This window comes from Scyliorhinus canicula, chromosome 6 (assembly GCF_902713615.1).
Source record: "Scyliorhinus canicula chromosome 6, sScyCan1.1, whole genome shotgun sequence".
Taxonomy (NCBI): Eukaryota; Metazoa; Chordata; class Chondrichthyes; order Carcharhiniformes; family Scyliorhinidae; genus Scyliorhinus; species Scyliorhinus canicula.
Window position 1 is genome coordinate 105,586,983 of NC_052151.1, and position 22,434 is coordinate 105,609,416.

General features: G+C 43.7%; 1 protein-coding gene across 8 annotated transcripts in view; it reads left to right on the plus strand.

The window, feature by feature from the left end:
- l3mbtl3 (L3MBTL histone methyl-lysine binding protein 3) overlaps positions 1-22,434 on the plus strand; it is a 189,090-nt gene that overhangs the window by 105,273 nt on the left and 61,383 nt on the right. For all 8 annotated transcript variants that reach the window (XM_038799815.1, XM_038799810.1, XM_038799814.1 and 5 more), the window contains one exon: positions 11,839-11,941. In XM_038799815.1, coding sequence (XP_038655743.1) covers positions 11,839-11,941 — 103 coding nt within the window. The remainder of the gene's footprint in view (positions 1-11,838; positions 11,942-22,434) is intronic.

Here is a 22,434-nt window from a genome sequence, read left to right on the forward strand (position 1 = left end):
AAAAGAGCGAAAGTAACAGGGTAGTTGTTATGGGAGACTTTAACTTTCCAAATATTGACTGGAAAAGATATAGTTCGAGTACATTAGATGGGTCATTCTTTGTACAATGTGTGCAGGAGGGTTTCCTGACACAATATGTTGACAGGCCAACAAGAGGCGAGGCCACATTGGATTTGGTTTTGGGTAATGAACCAGGCCAGGTGTTAGATCTGGAGGTAGGTGAGCACTTTGGAAACAGTGACCACAATTCGGTGACCTTTACGTTAGTGATGGAAAGGGATAAGTATACCCCGCAGGGCAAGAGTTATAGCTGGGGGAAGGGCAATTATGATGCCATTAGACATGACTTAGGATGTGTTGGTTGGAGAAGTAGGCTGCAAGGGTTGGGCACACTGGATATGTGGAGCTTGTTCAAGGAACAGCTATTGCATGTTCTTGATAAGTACGTACCAGTCAGGCAGGGAGGAAGGGGTCGAGCGAGGGAACCGTGGTTTACCAAAGAAGTGGAATCTCTTGTTAAGAGGAAGAAGGAGGCCTATGTGAAGATGAGGCATGAAGTTTCAGTTGGGGCGTCTGATAGTTACAAGGAAGCGAGGAAGGATCTAAAGAGAGAGCTGAGACGTGCAAGGAGGGGACATGAGAAGTCTTTGGCAGGTAGGATCAAGGAAAACCCAAAGCTTTCTATAGGTATGTCAGGAATAAAAGAATGACTAGGGTAAGAGTAGGGCCAGTCAAGGACAGTGGTGGGAAGTTGTGTGTGGAGGCTGAGGAGATAAGCGAGATACTAAATGAATACTTTTCGTCAGTATTCACTCAAGAAAAAGATAATATTGTGGAGGAGAATGCTGAGACCCAGGCTATTAGAATAGATGGCATTGAGGTGCGTAGGGAAGAAGTGTTGGCAATTCTGGACAAGGTGAAAATAGATAAGTCCCCGGGGCCGGATGGGATTTATCCTAGGATTCTCTGGGAAGCCAGGGAAGAGATTGCTGAGCCTTTGGCTTTGATTTTTAGGTCATCATTGGCTACAGGAATAGTGCCAGAGGACTGGAGGATAGCAAATGTGGTCCCTTTGTTCAAGAAGGGGAGTAGAGATAACCCCGGTAACTATAGGCTGGTGAGCCTAACGTCTGTGGTGGGTAAGGTCTTGGAGAGGATTATAAAAGATACGATTTATAATCATCTAGATAGGAATAATATGATTAGGGATAGTCAGCATGGTTTGTGAAGGGTAGGTCATGCCTCACAAACCTTATCGAGTTCTTTGAGAAGGTGACTGAACAGGTAGACGAGGGTAGAGCAGTTGATGTGGTGTATATGGATTTCAGTAAAGCGTTTGATAAGGTTCCCCACAGTCGGCTATTGCAGAAAATACGGAGGCTGGGGATTGAGGGTGATTTAGAGATGTGGATCAGAAATTGGCTAGTTGAAAGAAGAAAGAGTGGTAGTTGATGGGAAATGTTCAGAATGGAGTTCAGTTACGAGTGGCGTACCACAAGGATCTGTTCTGGGGCCGTTGCTGTTTGTCATTTTTATAAATGACCTAGAGGAGGGCGCAGAAGGATGGGTGAGTAAATTTGCAGACGACACTAAAGTCGGTGGAGTTGTAGACAGTGCGGAAGGATGTTGCAGGTTACAGAGTGACATAGATAAGCTGCAGAGCTGGGCTGAGAGGTGGCAAATGGAGTTTAATGTGGAGAAGTGTGAGGTGATTCACTTTGGAAAGAATAACAGGAATGCGGAATATTTGGCTAATGGTAAAATTCTTGGTAGTGTGGATGAGCAGAGGGATCTCGGTGTCCATGTACATAGATCCCTGAAAGTTGCCACCCAGGTTGATAGGGTTGTGAAGAAGGCCTATGGTGTGTTGGCCTTTATTGGTAGAGGGATTGAGTTCCGGAGCCATGAGGTCATGTTGCAGTTGTACAAAACTCTAGTACGGCCGCATTTGGAGTATTGCGTACAGTTCTGGTCGCCTCATTATAGGAAGGACGTGGAAGCCTTGGAACGGGTGCAGAGGAGATTTACCAGGATGTTGCCTGGTATGGAGGGAAAATCTTATGAGGAAAGGCTGATGGACTTGAGGTTGTTTTCGTTAGAGAGAAGAAGGTTAAGAGGTGACTTAATAGAGGCATACAAAATGATCAGAGGGTTAGATAGGGTGGACAGCGAGAGCCTTCTCCCGCGGATGGAGGTGGCTAGCACGAGGGGACATAGCCTTAAATTGAGGGGTAATAGATATAGGACAGAGGTCAGAGGTGGGTTTTTTACGCAAAGAGTGGTGAGGCCGTGGAATGCCCTACCTGCAACAGTAGTGAACTCGCCAACATTGAGGGCATTTAAAAGTTTATTGGATAAGCATATGGATGATAAGGGCATAGTGTAGGTTCGATGGCCTTTAGTTTTTTTCCATGTCGGTGCAACATCGAGGGCCGAAGGGCCTGTGCTGCGCTGTATCGTTCTATGTTCTATAAAATATTAAAGCATGCCGCTGTTCAGAGAGACTTGGGTGTGCTAGTGCATGAGTCACAGAAGGTTGGTTTACAAGTGCAACAGGTGACTAAGAAGGCAAATGGAATTTTGTCCTTCATTGCTAGAGGGATGGAGTTTAAGACTAGGGAGGTTATGTTGCAATTGTATAAGGTGTTAGTGCGGCCACACCTGGAGTATTGTGTTCAGTTTTGGTCTCCTTACTTGAGAAAGGACGTACTGGCGCTGGAGGGTGTGCAGAGGAAATTCACTAGGTTAATCCCAGATCTGAAGGGGTTGGATTATGAGGAGAGGTTGAGTAGACTGGGACTGTACTCGTTGGAATTTAGAAGGATGAGGGGGGATCTTATAGAAACATTTAAAATTATGAAGGGAATAGATAGGATAGATGCGGGCAGGTTGTTTCCACTGGCGGGTGACAGCAGAACTAGGGGGCATAGCCTCAAAATAAGGGGAAGTAGATTTAGGACTGAGTTTAGGAGGAACTTCTTCACCCAAAGGGTTGTGAATCTATGGAATTCCTTGCCCAGTGAAGCAGTTGAGGCTCCTTCATTACATGTTTTTAAGGTAAAGATAGATAGTTTTTTGAAGAATAAAGGGATTAAGGGTTATGGTGTTCGGGCCGGAAAGTGGAGCTGAGTCCACAAAAGATCAGCCATGGTCTAATTGAATGGCGGAGCAGGCTCGAGGGGCCAGATGGCCTACTCCTGCTCCTATTTCTTATGTTCTTATGTTCTTATATCATGTGAACCACATTTGAATAACAGCAGCAGGCTTTTTACACCAAGGAAGATGATTAATTAAGTGTATTTTACCACAGTCATCTTGTGTGCTTAAAACGGACTTTGTCTATTAATGACAGCATTGTAAGTTTAAGATGTGCTTTGTAATCCTTAAATTGTTAAACTAAGGGGTAGAGTAAAGAAGTGTTGCATAATCCAACTTTTCATGTTTATTAAATGGGTTTTCTTTGTTAAAACTAATTGGTGGTTCTATGACTCCCTTCCTCCATGCTTTATGAAAAGCATGGGTCAGAGTCAGGTTTCTTGCGGTCATGTTACCAGGGGGGTTCGGTTAGCTGTTTTGTTGACCCATTATGGCAGAGCCTGAAGATCTAATGATGTTACAGCCTTCAGATCTTTCTCAGGCACTGATGTTATTGCTGCTCTATTTGCCTTAGTAAAGTTGCCTATTTTGTGGTCAGTTGAGCCCTCTTTCTTAATTACCAAATATGCACTCCACCTCATTGTTCTTTGAGTGTAGTTTAGCTCAGTTGGCTGGACAGTTGGTTTGTGATAGAGAAAATTAGAACGAGCCTTCAGAATTCAGAGCCCAGATATATGAAGATTGCAAGGAGGCCAGTCAGGTCAGCAGAAGTTCCATCTATAACTGTTGAATTCATCATTTAATGTGGTAGAATGTGACTATGTTATGGTCAGGTGGTGGTGGCAGTGCACTTGTAAATTTCATCATGACTTGTGCTTTTGCAACTTGTGGGCTGCCAAGCAATGTTTCAAACATCAGGGGCGAGATTCTCCCATCGGGAGACTTGAGTCCCGATGCTGGAGTTAAACCGGAGTGTTTCACTCTGGTGTCGGAGGCCGCTCCTCTCCCCCTGTTCTCCCACCCACGGGGGGCTAGGAGCGGCGCCGCGTCATTTACGCGCAACGGGCCTTGGCGCCGCATAAAAGCGGCGCTGCGTAAATTACGTGGCCGGCGCCATGTAAATGACATCACCCGTACATACGCAGGTTGGCCGGCGCCAACCCGCGCATGTGCAGTTGCAGTCCTCCTCACGGGCGCGCCGCAACAAATGTCGGAGTGATCTTGGGGAGGCGGCGGAGGAAAGGAGGTCCTCCTTCAGAGAGGCTGGCCCGCTGATCGGTGGCCCCCCCACCCTCCCCCACCCGGTGCTGGATCCCCCCTTCCCCGTCCCCCCACAGGCCGCCCCCCCAGCGTTCCCGCGCTGTTCCCGACGGCAGCGACCAGGTGTGGACGGCGCCGGCGGGAACACGTCGTATTGGGCAGGCCGCTCGGCCCATTGGGCGAGCGGCGATTCTCCAAGCGGCCAGCCGTAAATCTCACCGCGCCGGTTTGGGGGGGTGAGAGAATCGCGTGCGGGTGCCGGGGCGGAGTGGCGGGACTTACCCGGTGCCCCAGTGATTCTCCCACTCGGCGTGGGGGAGAATTGCGCCCCAGACCCTTACTGAAGTAACAATTGTCCTTTGTGGGAAGAAGATAACCAGAGCATCTTTGCAATCAATTGTTGCTCTACGATAACATTGAATCTTGGAGGAAAAACACACGGAATCACAGTCTTTCCTCATAAGTCCTCCTAAGAAGCACCTCGGAGTCCCATAACATTGGAAAATAGCAAATTTAACTCCTCTTAAAGATAGGAGGAAGACAGAATGCAGGAACCTATAGATCAGGTAGCTTAACATCAGTCAAAGGCAAAATGCTGGAATTCACTATTAAGGAGGCTATCGGGGCCCTTAGAAAATCTGTGTAATCAGGCAGAGTCGACATGTTTTTCTGAAAGGGAAATTGTGTTTGACTAATTTATTAGAGTTCTTTTGAGGAAATAACAAATAATGTAAATAAAGGGAAACCTGTGAATGTGGTGTACTTGGATTTTCTGAAGGTATTTGAGAAGGTGCCGCATCAAAGATTACTTCATTAAAAAAGGAGCTCATGATGTAGGGGATATAAATGGGTCATAGATCATAAAATTTACATATCATAGAATTTACAGTGCAGAAGGAGGCCATTCGGCCCATCGAGTCTGCACTGGCTCTTGGAAAGAGCACCCTACCCAAGGTCAACACCTCCACTCTATCCCCATAACCCAGTAACCCCACCGAACACTAAGGGCAATTTTGGACACTAACGGCAATTTATCATGGCCAATCCACCTAACCTGCACACCTTTGGACTGTGGGAAGAAACCGGAGCACCCGGAGGAAACCCACGCACACATGGGGAGGATGTGCAAACTCCGCACAGACAGTAACCCAAGCTGGAATCGAACCTGGGACCCTGGAGCTGTGAAGCAATTGTGCTATCCACAATGCTACCGTGCTGCCTAGGTTGTCGAGATGTAACAAGTGGAGTACCACAGGGATCAGTGTTGGGGCCTCAACTATTTACAATCTACATGAGTGACTTTGATGATACGGCCGAATGACTGACTGTTAAATTTACTGACCCAAAGATAAGTAGGAAAGTAAGTTGTGAAAAGGACATAAGGTGCTTCATAGAATTTACAGTGCAGAAGAAGGCTATTCGGCCCATCGAGTCTGCATCGGCCCTTGGAGTCCCAAGGCTATTCGGCCCATCGAGACTGCATCAGCCCTTCTCAAGCCCACACCTCCACCCTATTCCCGTAACCGAGCAACACCACCTAACTTTTTTGGACAATAAGGGCAATTTAATACAACATAGAACAGCACAGTACAGGCCCTTCGACACACAATGTTGTGCCGACTAATTATTCTAATCTAAGATCAACCTAACTTACACCCCTTCAATTTCATGCTGTCCATGTGCCTGTCCAAGAGTCGCTTAAATGCCCCTAATGACTCTGACTTCATCACTTCCACTGGCAGTGCATTCTATGCACCCACCACTCTGTGTAAAGAACCTACCTCTGACCCCTATACCTTCCTCCAAGCACCTTAAAATTATATACCATCATGACAGCCATTTCCGCCCTGGGGAAAAATCTTTGGCTAATTTGGCATGGCCAATCTGCCTTTTTAAAAAATAAATGTATTTATTGGGTTTTTGAACAAGGTATAATTACCGTTATGTACACAGAATAAGAACTATATATATATATATAAATATATACACTTATTTAGAAGAGAAGGGCACACCCCAACATAAAATACAATAAAATATGAAATAGAATAACTGGTGGGGTATTGTGCACCAGCTCGACAGCGGCAGCTCGAACCTGGGTCCCTGGAATTGTGAAGCAACAGTGCTAACCACTGTGCTACCGTGCCGCCTACAAAATGCTTGCAAAATGATATATTAAGTCAGTGGGTAAATATTTGGCAGATGGGTGTTTAATGTTGGAAGATGTGAACGCATCCATTTTGACAAAAAGAATAAAAGAGCAGAATATTATTTAAATAGAGAGAGATGGCAGAATTCTGCGGTGCAGAGGCATCTGAAAGTCTTGATACATGATTCTCCAAGAAATACTGTACAGATACAGCAAGTGATTAGGAAGGCACATGGAATGTAATAATTTAGTACAAAGGCTACGCAATCTTAATGTGGGATGTTTGGCTGCAGTTGGATAGGCAATTGCTGAGACTACACCTAGAGTACTGTGTACAGTTTTGAAAGGACATAACTGTATTAGGAGGAGCTCAGAGAATGCTCACTCACAGATTCCTAGGATGATGGGCATGGTGGCACAGTGGTGTATAATAACTGCTGCAACACAGCACCCGGGTTCAATTCCGGCATCGATGACTGTCTGTGGAGTTTGTACATTCTCTTCATGACTGCATGGGTTTCCTCTGGGTGCTCCAGTTTCCTCCCACAATCCAAAGATGTACAGCTTAGGTGGATTGGCCATGCTAATAATTGGCCCTTAGGGTGGGGTCAAGAATAATGTGGTGGATTGGGTCTAAGTATAGAAGTCTTTCGAAGGTCGGTGCAGGCTTAATGGGATGAATGGTCTCCTTCTGCACTGTAGGGATTCTATGGGGAATGGTTGGCCATTGGAGTTTAGAAGAATGAGAGGCGATCTTATTGAAACCTAGAAGATCCTGAGGGGACTTGATAGGGTGGATGTTGAGGGGATAATTTCCCTTATGGGGAAGACTAGAACTATTGGATATGGTTTTAAAAATAAAGGGCCTCCCATTTAAGACTGAGATGAGTAGATATTTTTTCTCTCTCGAGGACTGAGTATTTTGAACATTCTTCCTCAGAGAGCAGTGAACGCAGGGACGTTGGATATTTTTAAGGCTGAGTTATATATAGATTCTTGATTGACAAGGAAGTCAAAGACTATAGGGGACATGAGGAAAAGTGGAGTCCACAATCCGATCTGCCACAATCTTATTAAATGACAGATTTGGCACAAAAGGCAGAATGGCCTACTCTTGCTCCTTATTCAGATGTTTGTATGTACACTTGACAATGGAAATTCAAAATCAAAAATAAGACAGAACATTAGATCTTTCTTAAAAGAAGTTAAACCTTTTCTCTTTCTTTGAATGCAAGCTCTACATGGCAAGGAAAATCATTCCAACCACTTACTTGGTTAGAGGTAAAGGTCAAATGGAACATTGTTTATATTTTGGATGATTCCTTGGAGTGTGGACAACGTTTTGTTCTTTCTGTCCCTTGACCCTCTACTTTACGTGACTCATATACATGGTACAACATTTCTTCTGCATCAAACCATAACAAATCAGTCCTTCTCTTGCTGCCACCTTTCTAAAGAAATACTTCCAAAATCTGAAAAGTGCACAATGGGGTTGGATGAAAAACTGTGTATCAAAATATGGTGGCAGATTCTTAAAAGGACAATATCAAGATCTTGAACATACTACCGTCCAATTTCCCAAACTGGAGCACTGAGACGGTATCTGGTCTAATTCCCGACCTTGATGAGCGATAAGAGGCCAATGCCTTTGATTTACAGATGGGAAGATCAGCTAGAGTTACTGATTTGATTTAATCTGCATTGGATATATGTGTGCAGCACTGGAGGAAACAAACACTTAGAATAACCAGCTTTCTCAGTAGAGTGGTTCTTGATTTTCCTTATTTTTATAAAATGTATTTTATTCCAAACTTATACAAATGGTTACAAAACATAAGCAGCCCGGGCAGCATACTCCCAACACACAACTATACAGTTTGTACTGATTTTTGGTTCTTGATTTTCCTTGCCATGTCGAGTTTGCATTCAAAGATGGAGAAAAGGTATAGCTAATATACTTCTCATTACTAATTTAGTTTGTGATGAATCCCCCCCCGGCCAAGAAACAAATATTTTAGTGTCCTAATTCCTTTCTTCTCCCGTCTCCGAAAACTTCCATCCCACGGCCCTGACTCAAGTCTATGGTTCCCCCGAATCAGCATTTCCCTTGACCCTGCCCCCACCCCGAAGTGCTGGCGAAACTGCCTCCAAATTCTCAACGAAGCTAATACGACCAGACTCCCTGAGTATTTCCCCGGGGCCATTGGGAGCCGGCGCTGTCGCTAGCGCCTTCAATCCCGACCCCCTACCTAAACTCTCCTCCATTCTGACCCATTGGGAGTCAACCCCTCTCACCCAGCTCCGTACCTTCTCCACATTCGCTGCCTCGTAATAATACATCAGGTTCAGAAACCCAAACCCCCTGCCTGCCTTCCTCTCTGTAGTAGCACCTTTCTAATTCTGGCAACCTTCCCTCCCAATATGAACGTGGTAATCATCCCTTCAATCTCTCTTTAAAAAAAAAAATGCCTTTGGCAGGAAAATCGGCAGGCATTGTAAAATAAACAGGAATCACGGCAGCACATTCATTTTAACCACCTGTATCTGACCTGCCAGTGGCAGAGCGAGACCATCCCACCTTACCAGATCAGCTTTCACTCTCCCCACCAAACTAGAAATGTTGTATCTACGGAGAGCCCCCCCCCCCCCCCCCCCCCCCCCCCGCAAATCCCGAGCAACCTGCACCCCCAGATTTCTGAAGTAAGTCCCCTTCCTACTGAATTTAAGCCCCCACCCCTGGCTGAGACACCACAAAATATTCACTCTTATCTAGATTTAATTTGTACCCCGAGAAAGACTCAAACTCCTGAAGCAGCTCCAGTATTCCCCCTATTGACAAACTTGGTTCTGACATGTATAATAACAAGTCATCGGCATATAAGGACACCCTATGTTCTATCCCCCCCCGCACTATCCCTTTCCACAACCCCGAACTCCTTAATGCGATGGTCAATGGCTCATTTGCAAGTCCAAACAGCAGGGGGGGACATAGGACATCCCTGCCCAGTCCAACGGTGGAGAGGAAAGTATTCTGAGCTGATGTTATTTGTGTGGGCACTGGCCCTCGGCTCTTTATATAGTAGCTTTACCCAGTCCACAAATCTTGGACCAATTCCAAACCGCTCTAGAACTGCCATCAAGTACCCCATTCTACCCAGTCAAACGCCTTCTCCAATGCTGCAACCACCTCTATTGCCTTCCCCTCCGTCGATACCATAACCACATTCAATACCCTCCTAGTGTTCGAAAAGAGCTGCCTTCCTCTCACAACCCCGTCTGATCTTCCACTATCGCCTTCGTGAGGCACTCCTCTAGCCTACCTGCCAGTATCTTTGGCAATATCTTTGCGTCCACATTTAAAAGTGATATGGCCCTATACAACCCACACTCTGTCAGATCCCTATCTTTCTTAAGTAACAGGGAAATCGATGCCTGCCCCAAAGTTTGTGGTAACACTGCCTTCCCTACCGCCTCCTCAAACATCCCCACCATCAGTGGCACCAGCTTATCTTTGAATTTTTTAGAATATTCCACGAAAACTCCATCCGGCCCTGCCACCTTCCCCGACTGCATCCTCCCAATCGCATCTTTTATCTCCTGCTCCACTATCGCCCCCTCTAATGTAGCCCTGTCACCCTCCCCTAACCCTGGGTACTCCAGCCCATCTAGAAATTCCTGCATCTCCCGGCCTCCCCCATGTGGCTCTGACCTGTACAACCTCTCATAGAATTCCTTAAAGACCTTGTTAATCTGATCTGGAGCTACCACCAACTTCCCTGCTCTGTCCCGCACCTGGACAATTTCCCTTGCCGCAGCCTCCCCACGGAGCTGACACGCCAACATTCTTCTCTTCATGCACGTAAACTGCCCCCCCTTGCTCACCTCAATTGGCTTACCGCCTTCCTGGTAGATAGTTGGTCAAAGCTCGCCTGGAGTTCCTTCCTCTTTTCCAACTGCGCTGGGTCCCTATCTTCTGCATATCTCTTGTCTACCTCCGGCATCTCATCTATTCCAACCTTTCCTCTTTGTCTAGCCAAGCCTGAACGAGATCACCTCACCCCTCACCACCACCTTTAAAGCCTCCCAGGCAACCGCCTTGGACACCTCACCCGTGCAGTTAAAACCTACATATTTCTCGATTACTTTTTCAATTTTGTCAAAGAACCCTCGGTCCCCAATCAGTCCCACATCTAACTTCCATCCTGGTCTCTACCATATCCACCCAATGCGGAGCATCATCTGATATTGCAATTGCCAAGTACTCTGACACTTTAACCCCAGCCAGCAGCGCCTTCCCCACCATGAAAAAGTCAATCCGCGAGTACACCTTGTGGACCGCTGAGAAAAACGAGTACTCCTGCTCCCTTGGGTGCAGAAACCTCCAAGGCCCCTCCCATTTCCACCATTGACCCAGCCAGCGCCTTCGCCCTCTCCTGACTGCACCAGCGAGTGCGGCCGTGACCTGTCCAATCTTGGCTCCTGCACCAAATTCCAGTACCCCCCCCCCCCCCACTATCAGTTTGTGGGTGGTCCAAGTCATGGATGGCCCCAAACACCTTCCAGATGATGTAACTAATGGGAGTAGCCAGATCTATCTGTAGATTTTAAATTGAACAGCAGTTTACTATAGGATCTGACAAGACAGAAGTGTAGTAGATCTTCTCTTGAAAGGATTTATCTCCAAAAGTCTCTACACAGCTAAATATGTAACCTGTTCTGTTAACTGACATTTGAACTGTATTAGATTGCTTAATTGGGATTAGTGGCAGGTGTAGATGGTGTTGTAGATGGAGGCAAGGACTCCACAAGAGGCCAGGCTGACAGGATACAACTCTCTTTATTCTCACACTAAATACAACAATCACTCCTCTCCACTCCTCGCAGGGGAGTTTCTATCCTGTGGGGAGTCCCTCTATTTAGGAGGATGCTCCGCCCCTTAGTCACCTGAGTAGCTCATGCTCTGAGGTGTAGGAGGGGGTTTGGATGCAGTACAAGTTCTGTCCCCTTAGAGGTCGTAACAGATAGTAAGTTCTGTTTTACTGCTAATTGTAAAGCTATTTATTTGATAATTCTGTTTAAATTAAAGTTGGTTGTAACATAAAAGATGCCTTTTGGTCAGAGTCATCACTCGTGGGGTGAAGTATCCTTTCCTCTCAGTTTCACAAATTAAAAAAGATTGGTTGGAGTTCACGTCCAGTATCCTAACAAATGTTGGGGTTTCATTCGTTATCCTAACAAGTCAGAGTCTAAACTTGCAATAGCTACTTGTACTGCACTATTAAAAATGTTGAATGACGCATTGCAGATGTAACTGTTGGATTTTTTGATGCAAATAGGTCCACTCGACCTGGTGGAAGCTTCTGAACAAGGCGGATGTCCCACTCCAGGATGTAAAGGGATTGGGCACATAAAAGGAGTGAAGCATTCGGGTCATCATAGGTAAAAGACCAAAGTACTTTATTTTAATACATAATTTTTATTTGTTTTTTTCATACTTTGTTGCATTTATTGTGAAAAATAACAACAACTATCAGTGCAAAAACTGGTACAGAACAGAGCAAGAGTTATAGCGAACACAAGAACAAGAAGGACCGAATAACCTCAGGACAATATGCTTAATAAATTGGCGCCTCTAGTTTATACAATAGGTAATTTGGAGATTCTGAATTCTCCCTCAGTGCACCCGAGCAGGCACCGGAATGTGGCAACTGGGGGCTTTTCACAGTAACTTCATTCCAGTTTTAATCTATGCCTACTTTGACAATAAAGATTATTTCTTATTATTATATAATGGATTAATTCAACATCAGATTATGAAATTGAGCCGAAGAAAAGGAAGAACAGTTCAGTTCAGGGTGCATTCCTTTGTGCGTGGCGGTATCAAGACTAACAAAATGAAATGAATTAACTCATGGAAATCCCAACAGGAGTAAGCCAGCAAGGTGGCACCTATGAATGTAAGATAGAGGTCCCATACTTTGCAGGGAATGCATCAGACTTAGAACGGATCTCAAGAGGTCAGGAATTCCATAGGGATGCCTATCCCACAATTAGCCCATGTCAAGTTTTGAATTGAGGGATATTTGTCACTAATACAGGAGCATAGGATATTCTTACACGCTTCAAAGGTCAGGATATTGTACAGCCTCTTTTTGTTTGAATCAATAATTTTCTCATCTGGAAGACCCAGAATTATGACAGTGTTAGACTCTTAAGACTCTATCAAAAATCGTCTCCATCCCCCTGACTACACAAGAATCTTTAAAAAAAAAAAAATAAAAAAAATTAGCGTACTCAATTATTCAATTATATATTTTTTCCAATTAAGGGGCAATTTAGAGTGGCCAATCCACCTTACCTGCACATCTTTGGGTTGTGGGGGTGAAACCCACGCAGACTGGGGGAGAATGTGCAAACTCCAGACAGGAACCCGGGTGCTCAGCGCCACAGTACCAGTGCTAACCACTGTGTCACGTGTCGCCCTTTCCAGGTTCTTAACACAGGTCCATAGGTAAATTATATGGTCATCCTTGACTACCAGGCACTTTAGGCAAATCAGAAATTTGACACGATCAAACCTATGTCTAAGATGGACGGTATGTGTAAACTGTGTAGTATCTTGAACTGTGTCTCCATTGTATTGCAAATCAAAATTTTACCCCCATAGTCCCATATATTACCCCCATGTCTCCTCATCAATATTGATTGTCAAATCCTTTTCCCAAGACTGCAAATTGTGCTAATGCAAGATCTAGAAATTAAAATATCATAAAACTTACTAATTAATTGTTCAGGCTCCACAGAATTCAGGATTTTTTCCACCGGTGCAATTAAGGAGTCAAGACGCAAAGTTATCTCATTAAGAATAAAGTCTCTAAATCATAAATATTTTTTTTTAAAAGGGAGTGTCTCAGGATGTCAAATTGCTGGTATAGCTGCTCAAAGGATGACAAGGCAGCATCTCTGAACAAGTCTCCGAATCTTCAAATGCCTCTGTCTCTCAAAGTGTCAAATCCATGGTCAATTATACTGTGTGGAAAGTCTAGGCCACCCTAGATAGGAGAGGGACTGGAAGTCAGTTTGGATCTACCTCCTAATCTGCGGACTATGGACTAATTTCCACTCTGAGTATTTATAACAATGGCATTGTCACTCTTGGCAGAAGCTGCCTTAAAGTCACCATGGAATAACAAAGCCTGTAGAGGGTAAACCGACTGGTCTGCGTCAATAACAAGCCAAATAAATGAGCAGGGTCTTTTCTAACTCAATCCCTTGTTATCCTTAAATGAGAGGCCATCTGATATAGTCTAATATTCTGGACACTCAAATGTCCCTTAGCCCACGGGAGCTGGACCTTAACAAACTTAAGGCGAGGCTTCTTGTTCCACATAAATGAATTAATCTTTCCGTTGATTTCCTTCAGAACTCTTGCCGACTGTAGGATAGGCTGCATCTGCACGGGATAAAACAATCTGGACAACACATTTATTTTTAGCGGGCCGAACCTTCCCAGCCAAGAAACCGGCAGGGCTGAGACCGAGGCAAATCCCACCTAATTGATACAATCAACCAAGGGTAATTGGCCCAAATAACTGCCTGAAGGAAGGGGTAATTGAAGCACCCAGATCCTTAAATCCCAAGGGGGACCATCTACGTTAACATTCCAGTGCAGCACTGAGGGAACATTATTACAGTCAAGTTACCATCTTTCAGATGAGACACTAAACTAAGGCTGTGTCTGCCTCTTGGGTGTGTAAGTGTCCCTTTCGGAGTCTTACTTGGGTTCGGAGCTGCATTCTGTCTGGACTTAACTGAAATGAGTGATAAAACAACCATTTTTTAAAAATTACAATTAAAGTAATGATACTAGAATTATAATTTACCATATCAAAAATGCAAGAAAGATAACTTTATGGAAAGGAATATTTATATAAAATATGATGCAATTAAGAAAGACAAATTTTTCTGCACTCACAAACAATAATCCCAATTTGGTCTGTTCCATGACAGTTCACCAAAATGTGTGCATACATATAATAATAATCTTTATTGTCACAAGTAGGCTTACATTATTAACATTGCAATGAAGTTACTGTAAAAAGTCCTTGGTCGCCACATTTTGGCGCCTGGTCAGGTACACTGAGGGAGAATTCAGAATGTCCGATTCATCTAACCGCACGTCTTTCAGGACTTGTGGAAGGAAACCAGAGGAAACACACGCAGACACAGGGAGAACGTGCAGACTCCGCACATGCAGTGACCCCAGCCGGGAATCAAACTTGGACTATGGAGCTGTGAAGCAACAGTGCTAAACACTGTGCTACCGTGCCGCCCACTGGTACATTACCATCCTCTTGGTTCATACATTACCATGTTCTTGAGTAGCCTTATGGCAGGTGGGGCACTATGGGCAGTCACTCTGTTCCTGGCCCTTCCTCCTATCTTCAGTGAGGACTATTCTACTATGGCTTCAGTAGCCCATTCTTGAAGCAATGTCCCTTTTAAGCCAAATTCCTGGCTCCATTCCAAGTTATTGAGGTCTTTTATAGTTGGTTCTCAAAACAAATCTCAGTGTTCATCAGTAATATCCAAGTTGTTTACCCAGCTCTTGATGGTGCCTTGTCATCTGCCATCAATCAGGTGTTATGTCCATCAATGAAACCTCATCTTCCAATGCTTCAGGTGACCACCCCATGTAGGGTTAATCATAGTCCTGGCTTGTCCTCCAAAGGTCACTGAATACAATAAAGAAAAGGCACTTCTGATAAATAGAGGACAATTTATTTGCGTATTTTACCTTGGGAAATGGAAAAGAAAGATGTAGTTTAAATACATCTAGGCATGGACAGTATAAAAAAAAGGTGAGAGAAAAAATGTCACTACTAATTATTATTGATTAATTAATCAAAGTACAATCATAGCTGGATTAAGATCAATCATAGATGAGTTAAGATCAATGTCTACCAAATATGATTTGCACATGTGGCTAGCACTGTGGCTTCACAGCACTAGGGTCCCAGGTTCGATTCCCCACTGGGTCACTGTGCGGAGTCGGCACGTTCTCCCCATGTCTGCGTGGGTTTCCTCCACGTGCTACAGTTTCCTCCCACAGTTCAAAGATGTGCAGGTTAGGTGGATTGGCCATGCTAAATTGCCCTTAGTGTCCAAAAAGGTGAGGAGAGTTTATTGGGTTATGGAGATAGCGTGGAAGTGAGGGCTTAAGTGGGTGGGTGCAGACTCGATGGGCCTAATGGCCTCCTTCTGCACTGTATGTTCTGTGTATGTATGATTTGATACAAGATAACTTCAAATATTCACTGTAGGCTTTAAAATCAAGGGAAAAGCAGAAATAAAATGTGAAAATATCAAATCATAAAAATTAGTGGATGAACATTATCATAGCTCAAAGAATAGCAGACGAGATATCTAGGTGTCCTAGTCAACATTTATCCCTTAAACAACGACAACTAAACAAATTATTTGGTCATGATCATATTGCTCTTTGTGGGAGCTTGCTGTATATAAACTGACTGCTGCATTTCCTACATGACACCAGTGGCTACACGTCACAAAGTAATTGGCCTTAAAGCACAAAGTGTGGCTAATTGGAAAATTCCATGCCATTGTTGCATTTTAAAGCAGGACCATGACCTTCACGAAGGGATAGATTGTCAGCCTGTTCATATCTGAGAAGAATTCATAACTCTTATTGTGTGTTCCTGAGCCATGCCTTTAGATAATTTGATAGTTAATTGGGGGTGGGGGGAGGGAAACCTGCAATGAATGCTTTTCTATTCTTTTCATTAGTTCCATCTGTACTTCAAAAGATCTAGAATAAAGGGTATGATCAGTGCTCATAATAATCAGGTAGTCATGGCAGCCATGGTATTCGTACCTGCTGTCATTAGTACAGTGATTCCCTTTCCCAGTAAGAAAAATCTCTCTCAATTGCAACTGAGTAGGTGCATTAAACACCTCAATTACTCGAGTGAATGATAGATAGCCCTAACTGGTGTGATGGGTTAAAAGCCGAGTATGTTATTACTATTATTCCGAAAACTGCATTTGACAGAGAGTGAAAAAAACTAACCTTTGAGCATGAGCCGATAGGATATCGTCACATGAAAAACTCTGGTTGTTTTTATATAAATACATGACCTCAATGTGCTGGATTTAACCAAAATCCCTGCCTGGCCAGGTTGTGTCAGTTTTACTTTCCTGTCACGTATTAAACCACAAAGGTGCATTGTGATGGTTTATAAAAATAGTATGAATACCTTTTTATATCTTTTATAGCACTATCATTTCCTTTGTTACAGCTAATGTTGATTTTTAGAAATTCAGTTGCTGAATAATAATAATAATCTTTATTGTCACAAGTAGGCTTACATTAAGTTATTGTGGAAAGCCCCTAGCTGGGGTGTTGGTGTTTTATTTTTTTTTTAAACTGCAGAAGATAGGCTGAATTCCAAGTGCACATTGCTCTATATTTATTTTACATTTATCATAAATCAAAACTAAATCACACTCTTCCCCAGATCAAAATCCTCCCCAGAACAAAAAGACAAATGGGGTGGATTTGAACTTGCAAGTGTCTGATAGGCGGAGCCCCCAACTTGCTCCTAGAGACAAGAGGACCGAGGCATTTTGAGGCACAGCTCTCGCTTCCGTAATATCAGTGTACTGCATGCCCTTAAATGTACCCTTTTGCAGCTAAACCAGCTTTGGGCTCGCAACATACTGGGCAACTCGGAGGCCATGGTGGCCTGCAGGTCAATCCAATGAAAAGGAAGCAAAAATCAAGAGGGGCAATCCTGCGCTGGCAGATGCCCATTGTATTTATGCATTCATCCTGGCTCCACAAAAAGCTACCAGTAACCCAGAAACTCTTCTGTTTCAATTTTTGCAATACATAGCAGTACCTCATTAGATACCACTGGTTAGACCACTTGATGGGATGGCGTCTGGGCGAATCTCTTCACATGACATAATGACATAATAGAATTCAAATTTGCAGAGTAACAAGACAGATGATGCAAACACCCAAGATGGGTTTTAATCAGTAAGGCAATCAAGGGTTATGGCGATGAGGTGGGAAAGTGGAGTTAAGGATTATTAGATCAGTCATGACCTAATTGAATGACAGAGCAGACCTATGGGCGGAATGGCCTACTTCTTGGGCGTGATCTACCGACTGTTCACACCGGCAGGATATTCCCGTCCCATGCCAGCGTGTGGGTTTCCTGGTGACTAGGGGTGCAGTCACTGTGAAATCTTAACAACGGCGGGTTGGTCAGTAAATCCTGCCCACGTCTATGGTAACACTTATAACAAATGGTGACAACCTTGATGGGATGAAAGGTTTACTGACCCAATTTTGAATCTATTATTAGCCTGTTGGTGCTGATTTTGCCAGGTTAAATTGAGAAATCTAATCGACATCCATCAGCTTTTTGCTTGTGCTCAAGAGAAATTGCTCCCAATGTGTTTATCTGTCTTGCTTTTGAGATCCCCAGTTGTGATCTCTGTCTTCCCCTGCTGCAATCTCTCATTCCTTGTCAGTGTGTTAACATGGTGCTTGCTCAATAAATGTCCGTGTTTCTGATGTTCATTAATGTTTAAAACTCTGGTAATATTCTTTATTTTTTTTATTCCATTCATGGATATTGGCAATAATTGTCTTCCTAAATGGAATCCAGCAGCTTTTATTTGAAAAGTACATATCTTACTCAGTGATGTTACATGTGCTTCAGGGTTTGCCCATAGGGGCAAAGAAGATTGGATTTAGTTCTAGTAGTCTCTGAAGTATTGAAAAACTGCTATTAATATTCAGCAAATATATTCTTAGTGATTGAAAAGAAACATATACTGTCAATTAGAATGCCTGATTTGTTAACCTTGTACATCTTCAAGTGGCAAATCTGCTTAAAAAGAAAATTTAAATGAACATTTTGGATCTCTATGCACTTTGGAAATACTTGATTAAATTAATGAAACCAGGCACTGAATATTGTTTAATGAATTGAAATTGCCTATGCTTACCAGGGTACATAGTTTGCTTATTTGTACAAGCCTGTGCTTGTTCCTGAAACCATTGTAGCAACATGAAAGAACCTAGGGAATGAATTTTTGCAGAAAAAAAACCAAGTAGACATGGCTTTTTAGCTTCGCTGTAAAAATAAAAGTAAGTAGCAATTACTTAGTCAGATTCTGCTATTTAAAGTAGTAATTGACAACAAACTAAGTAGAGGAGACTTCCGGTGGCGGCCATGGTGTGAGTGGTCGCACATTTGGCGGCTCCTGTTCCTGGCGGTTTTATCCAGACCTTTTCCCCAGTTAACGGTTGGATGTGAGGAGACAAAAACATGGAGTTGTGCGAGTAGAAGAGATTGACCCGCTGGTGTATGGAGCTGAGGGCCAGAAGTGGTCGCAAAAGAGGGGATCAGACTGCAAGCATTGATGTGGTGTCTGCGATACACATGGAGATGGGGGATGGTGGAGAAACTGCTGGGAGAGGGAGCATTCACACGACCTCTGGAAGTGGATCGAGCACATATGAGGAAACCCCAGGGGAACGAGCCGCCGAGGTTAACTGTTGATTAACGTGCCAGCGACCCGGGTTTGATTCCTGGCTTGGGCGGAGTCTGCACGTTCTCCCAGTGTCTCCCTGGGTTTCCTCCGGGTGCTCCGGTTTCCTCCCACAGTCCGAAGATGTGTAGGTTAGGTGAATTGACCATGCTAAATTGCCCTTCGTGTCCAAAAACGTTGGGTGGGGTTACGGGGATAGGGTGGAGGTGTGGGCTTGGGTAGGGTGCTCTTTCCAAGGGTCAGACCTGATGAGCCGAATGGCCTCCTTCTGCACTAAGTTCTTTTGAGTTCTATCCTAAATGTAAGTTTAAAAATAGATCCTGTATATTGCTTTGTGTATGACTTTTGAAGTGTTGTCTTGTTCTATGTTTAAATTCTGACTGGTGGACAGATTTGATCTTGCAAGAATTCTGTTTCCATAAAAAAATGTTTTTGGAGGACTGAACTTTCAGTATTGTTTGTCCAGTAATCAGCATTTCCTCACTTGTTTTGTAGTTAATAAATTGGGGGAATAATGTCTGAAGGGGTGGGGTGGGAGGAAAGAAGAGGGAGGTTGTTGGAGTGCTTTTCATGCAATTATCAGGATGTGCCCATCTGGATTTTCACCACCTCATAGAAACAGCCAGAAGGCACCCATTTGCACCCCTGTTATGTCTTCTGATTCCCAGATTTTGAAATAATCAAATTTGCAACTCAAATGCTCGAATTGCAGGCTATTTTGTTCAGCTCTCCGTACGGTTGGTGGGCTGACGGACTGATACGTTGTTACCCTACACAGGACCCTATCTACCCAAGTGGAGCAGGGTATGTGGCATCCTAAGGTAAATATTCTCATAACTATTAGTTCCCAACTCATTACGAATAATATAATGGGCCCACCGCATCTGTGTCAATGATCATGGGGTCAGAGAAGTCTTGAGTTTTACCGGTCGAAGCCTAGGGCATGATTAAGAATGCCTGCCAGCCCCTTCTTGCCAGAAAACTAATGACAAATTGGTGGTTATGAGGAGAAGAGTAAATGCATATTACTATTTCTCTCCTGTCTGTGCATGCTTGGAATTAAGCGAGAAGCATTTACCTCTTTAAAAACTGATGAGTTTTGGCAAGTGGAATGTTAAAATGATGATCTGAATCCCAACCTCAAGCTGCCCAATTCTTTTATTTTAACATAGTTGGTACAGCAAACAGGCAATCAGCCTGGGTAGGCAATTTAAATATTATAATGAGGCTAAGCGCCTCATATTTAACGACCATTTTCAATTTAGCCCTGGAAAGCTGAGTATTCCAGGCCTGAGGAAAGCCCGTCAGCTAAAGTAAAGTGAGGACTGTTGGATCCCGGGGTTAAGTACCTTTCCGCATACCTTCTGGATTTTAATATAGCTGCTTCACATATCCCCTGTGATTGGATACCTCCTCAATCCTCCTGGTCTCCTTAATTTATCAGATACTTACATATATTTAAAAAAACTAGCACAATGAAACTAAACAAAAAATGCTAGGAATGAACAGATATATTCGATAAAAGAAAATTGAAAAGTGAATTTACAGTATGACAAAATATTAAATGCTAAGGAAAACTCCACAAATAGCAAAGCGATGGATGATCAGGCAATTTAGGGAGTTTGGAAGAAAAAAAAGTGGGGTAGGATTGGATTGTTGGTGAAGAATTCTATCACAATGCTGGTAAGGATGAACTAGATGATTACATTAAGACAGAATATATACATCAGCATAAGAAATAGGAAAGGAAGTTGCATGATTCTCAGCGCATGTGCAAACCACCGAACAGTGGAACATATTGCTGAAGATCTGCAGTTAAGAGCAGTTGTCATAGATTATAGAATTTACAGTGCAGAAGGAGGCATTCAGCCCATGTAGTCTGCACCGGCCCTTGGAAAAAGCACCCCATTTAAGTCCACACTTCCAACCTATCCCAGTAACCCCACCTAAACCTTTTGGACATGAGGGCAATTTAGCATGGCGAATCCACCTAATCTGCACATCTTTGGACTGAGAGGAAACCGGAGCATCCGGAGGAAACCGTAAGAGAGTAAAATAACAATGAGATTCAAAAAAATAATCACTTGCCCAATTAAATGAATGCCTAGCATTCAGACTTCACCTACAGTTGCTGTGCTAATTATGTATGTGCAAAATAACCCTTGGGTTACACAGTAACAAAAGGCCATGTTTTGAACACTGAAATTTAATTAATCGAAGAAAAGATATATTTAGCTGTCACTGACTAGTTTCCTTTCCAGTCATTCAGACAGCTGGAAATTATTAGCAGTATATGTTGACATATGGGTGATGGGTCTAACATAGAGGGGAAATATACCGTAAATGTCAAAACTCTTAGGAATGTAGAAAGTCAGAGAGATCTGGGCGTGCAGGTCCACAGATCTTTGAAGGTAGCAACACAAGTGGACAGGGTAGTCAAGAAAGCACATGGAATGTATGCCATTATTGGACGGGGCATCGAGTATAAAAACTGGCAAGTCATGCTACAGTTGTATAGAACCTTGGTAAGGCGCACAACCTTGGAATGTTGCGCACAACTCACACTACCAGAAGGATGTGGAGGCTTTGGAGAGGGTGCAGAAGAGGTTTACCAGGATGTTGCCTGGTCTGGAGGGTGTTGGCTATGTGGAGAGGCTGAATAGACTTGGACTGTTTTCATTAAAACGACGGAGGTTGAAGGGTGACCTGATAGAGGTCTACAAGATTGAGTGGTATGGATAGAGTGAACGGACAGGCACTCTTTCCCAGGGTGGAGGGGTCAGTCACCAGCGGGCATAGGTTTAAGGTCAATGGAGCAAAGTTTAGAGGAGATGTGCGAGGCAGGATTTTTACGCGGAAGGTGGCGAGTGCCTGATGCGCTGCCAGGGTAGGTTGTGGAAGCAGATACATTAACAGGATTCAAAAGGCATCTCAACAAATACATGAAAAGGATGGGTATAGAGGGATACAGCACTAGGAAGTGCTGAGGGTTTGGCCAAGGGCAGTATCATGACCGATACAGGCTTGGAGGGCCAAAGAGCCTGTTCCTGTGCTGTATTGTTCTGTGTTCTTTGATGTCTGCTACAGTGGAGTTTGAAAAGACTATGCACATGCCATCCTCTTTAAATGAGTGAAATTTAAGAGTACAGTTTCCAGTTGGAGGGACTCTGGATGGGAGCAAAAAACTGGTGGTTGCAGATTTGCCACTGGTTCACAGAAACTGAACTTAAATATTTTGAAAAGTTAGTTTTAAAAATCTGTGATACAGAAAGAAAACAGCTGGCACTTTAGATCCTGTGATTCTGCTGGGTGAGAGGCTTTGATTAAAAATGAACTTTGAAAGG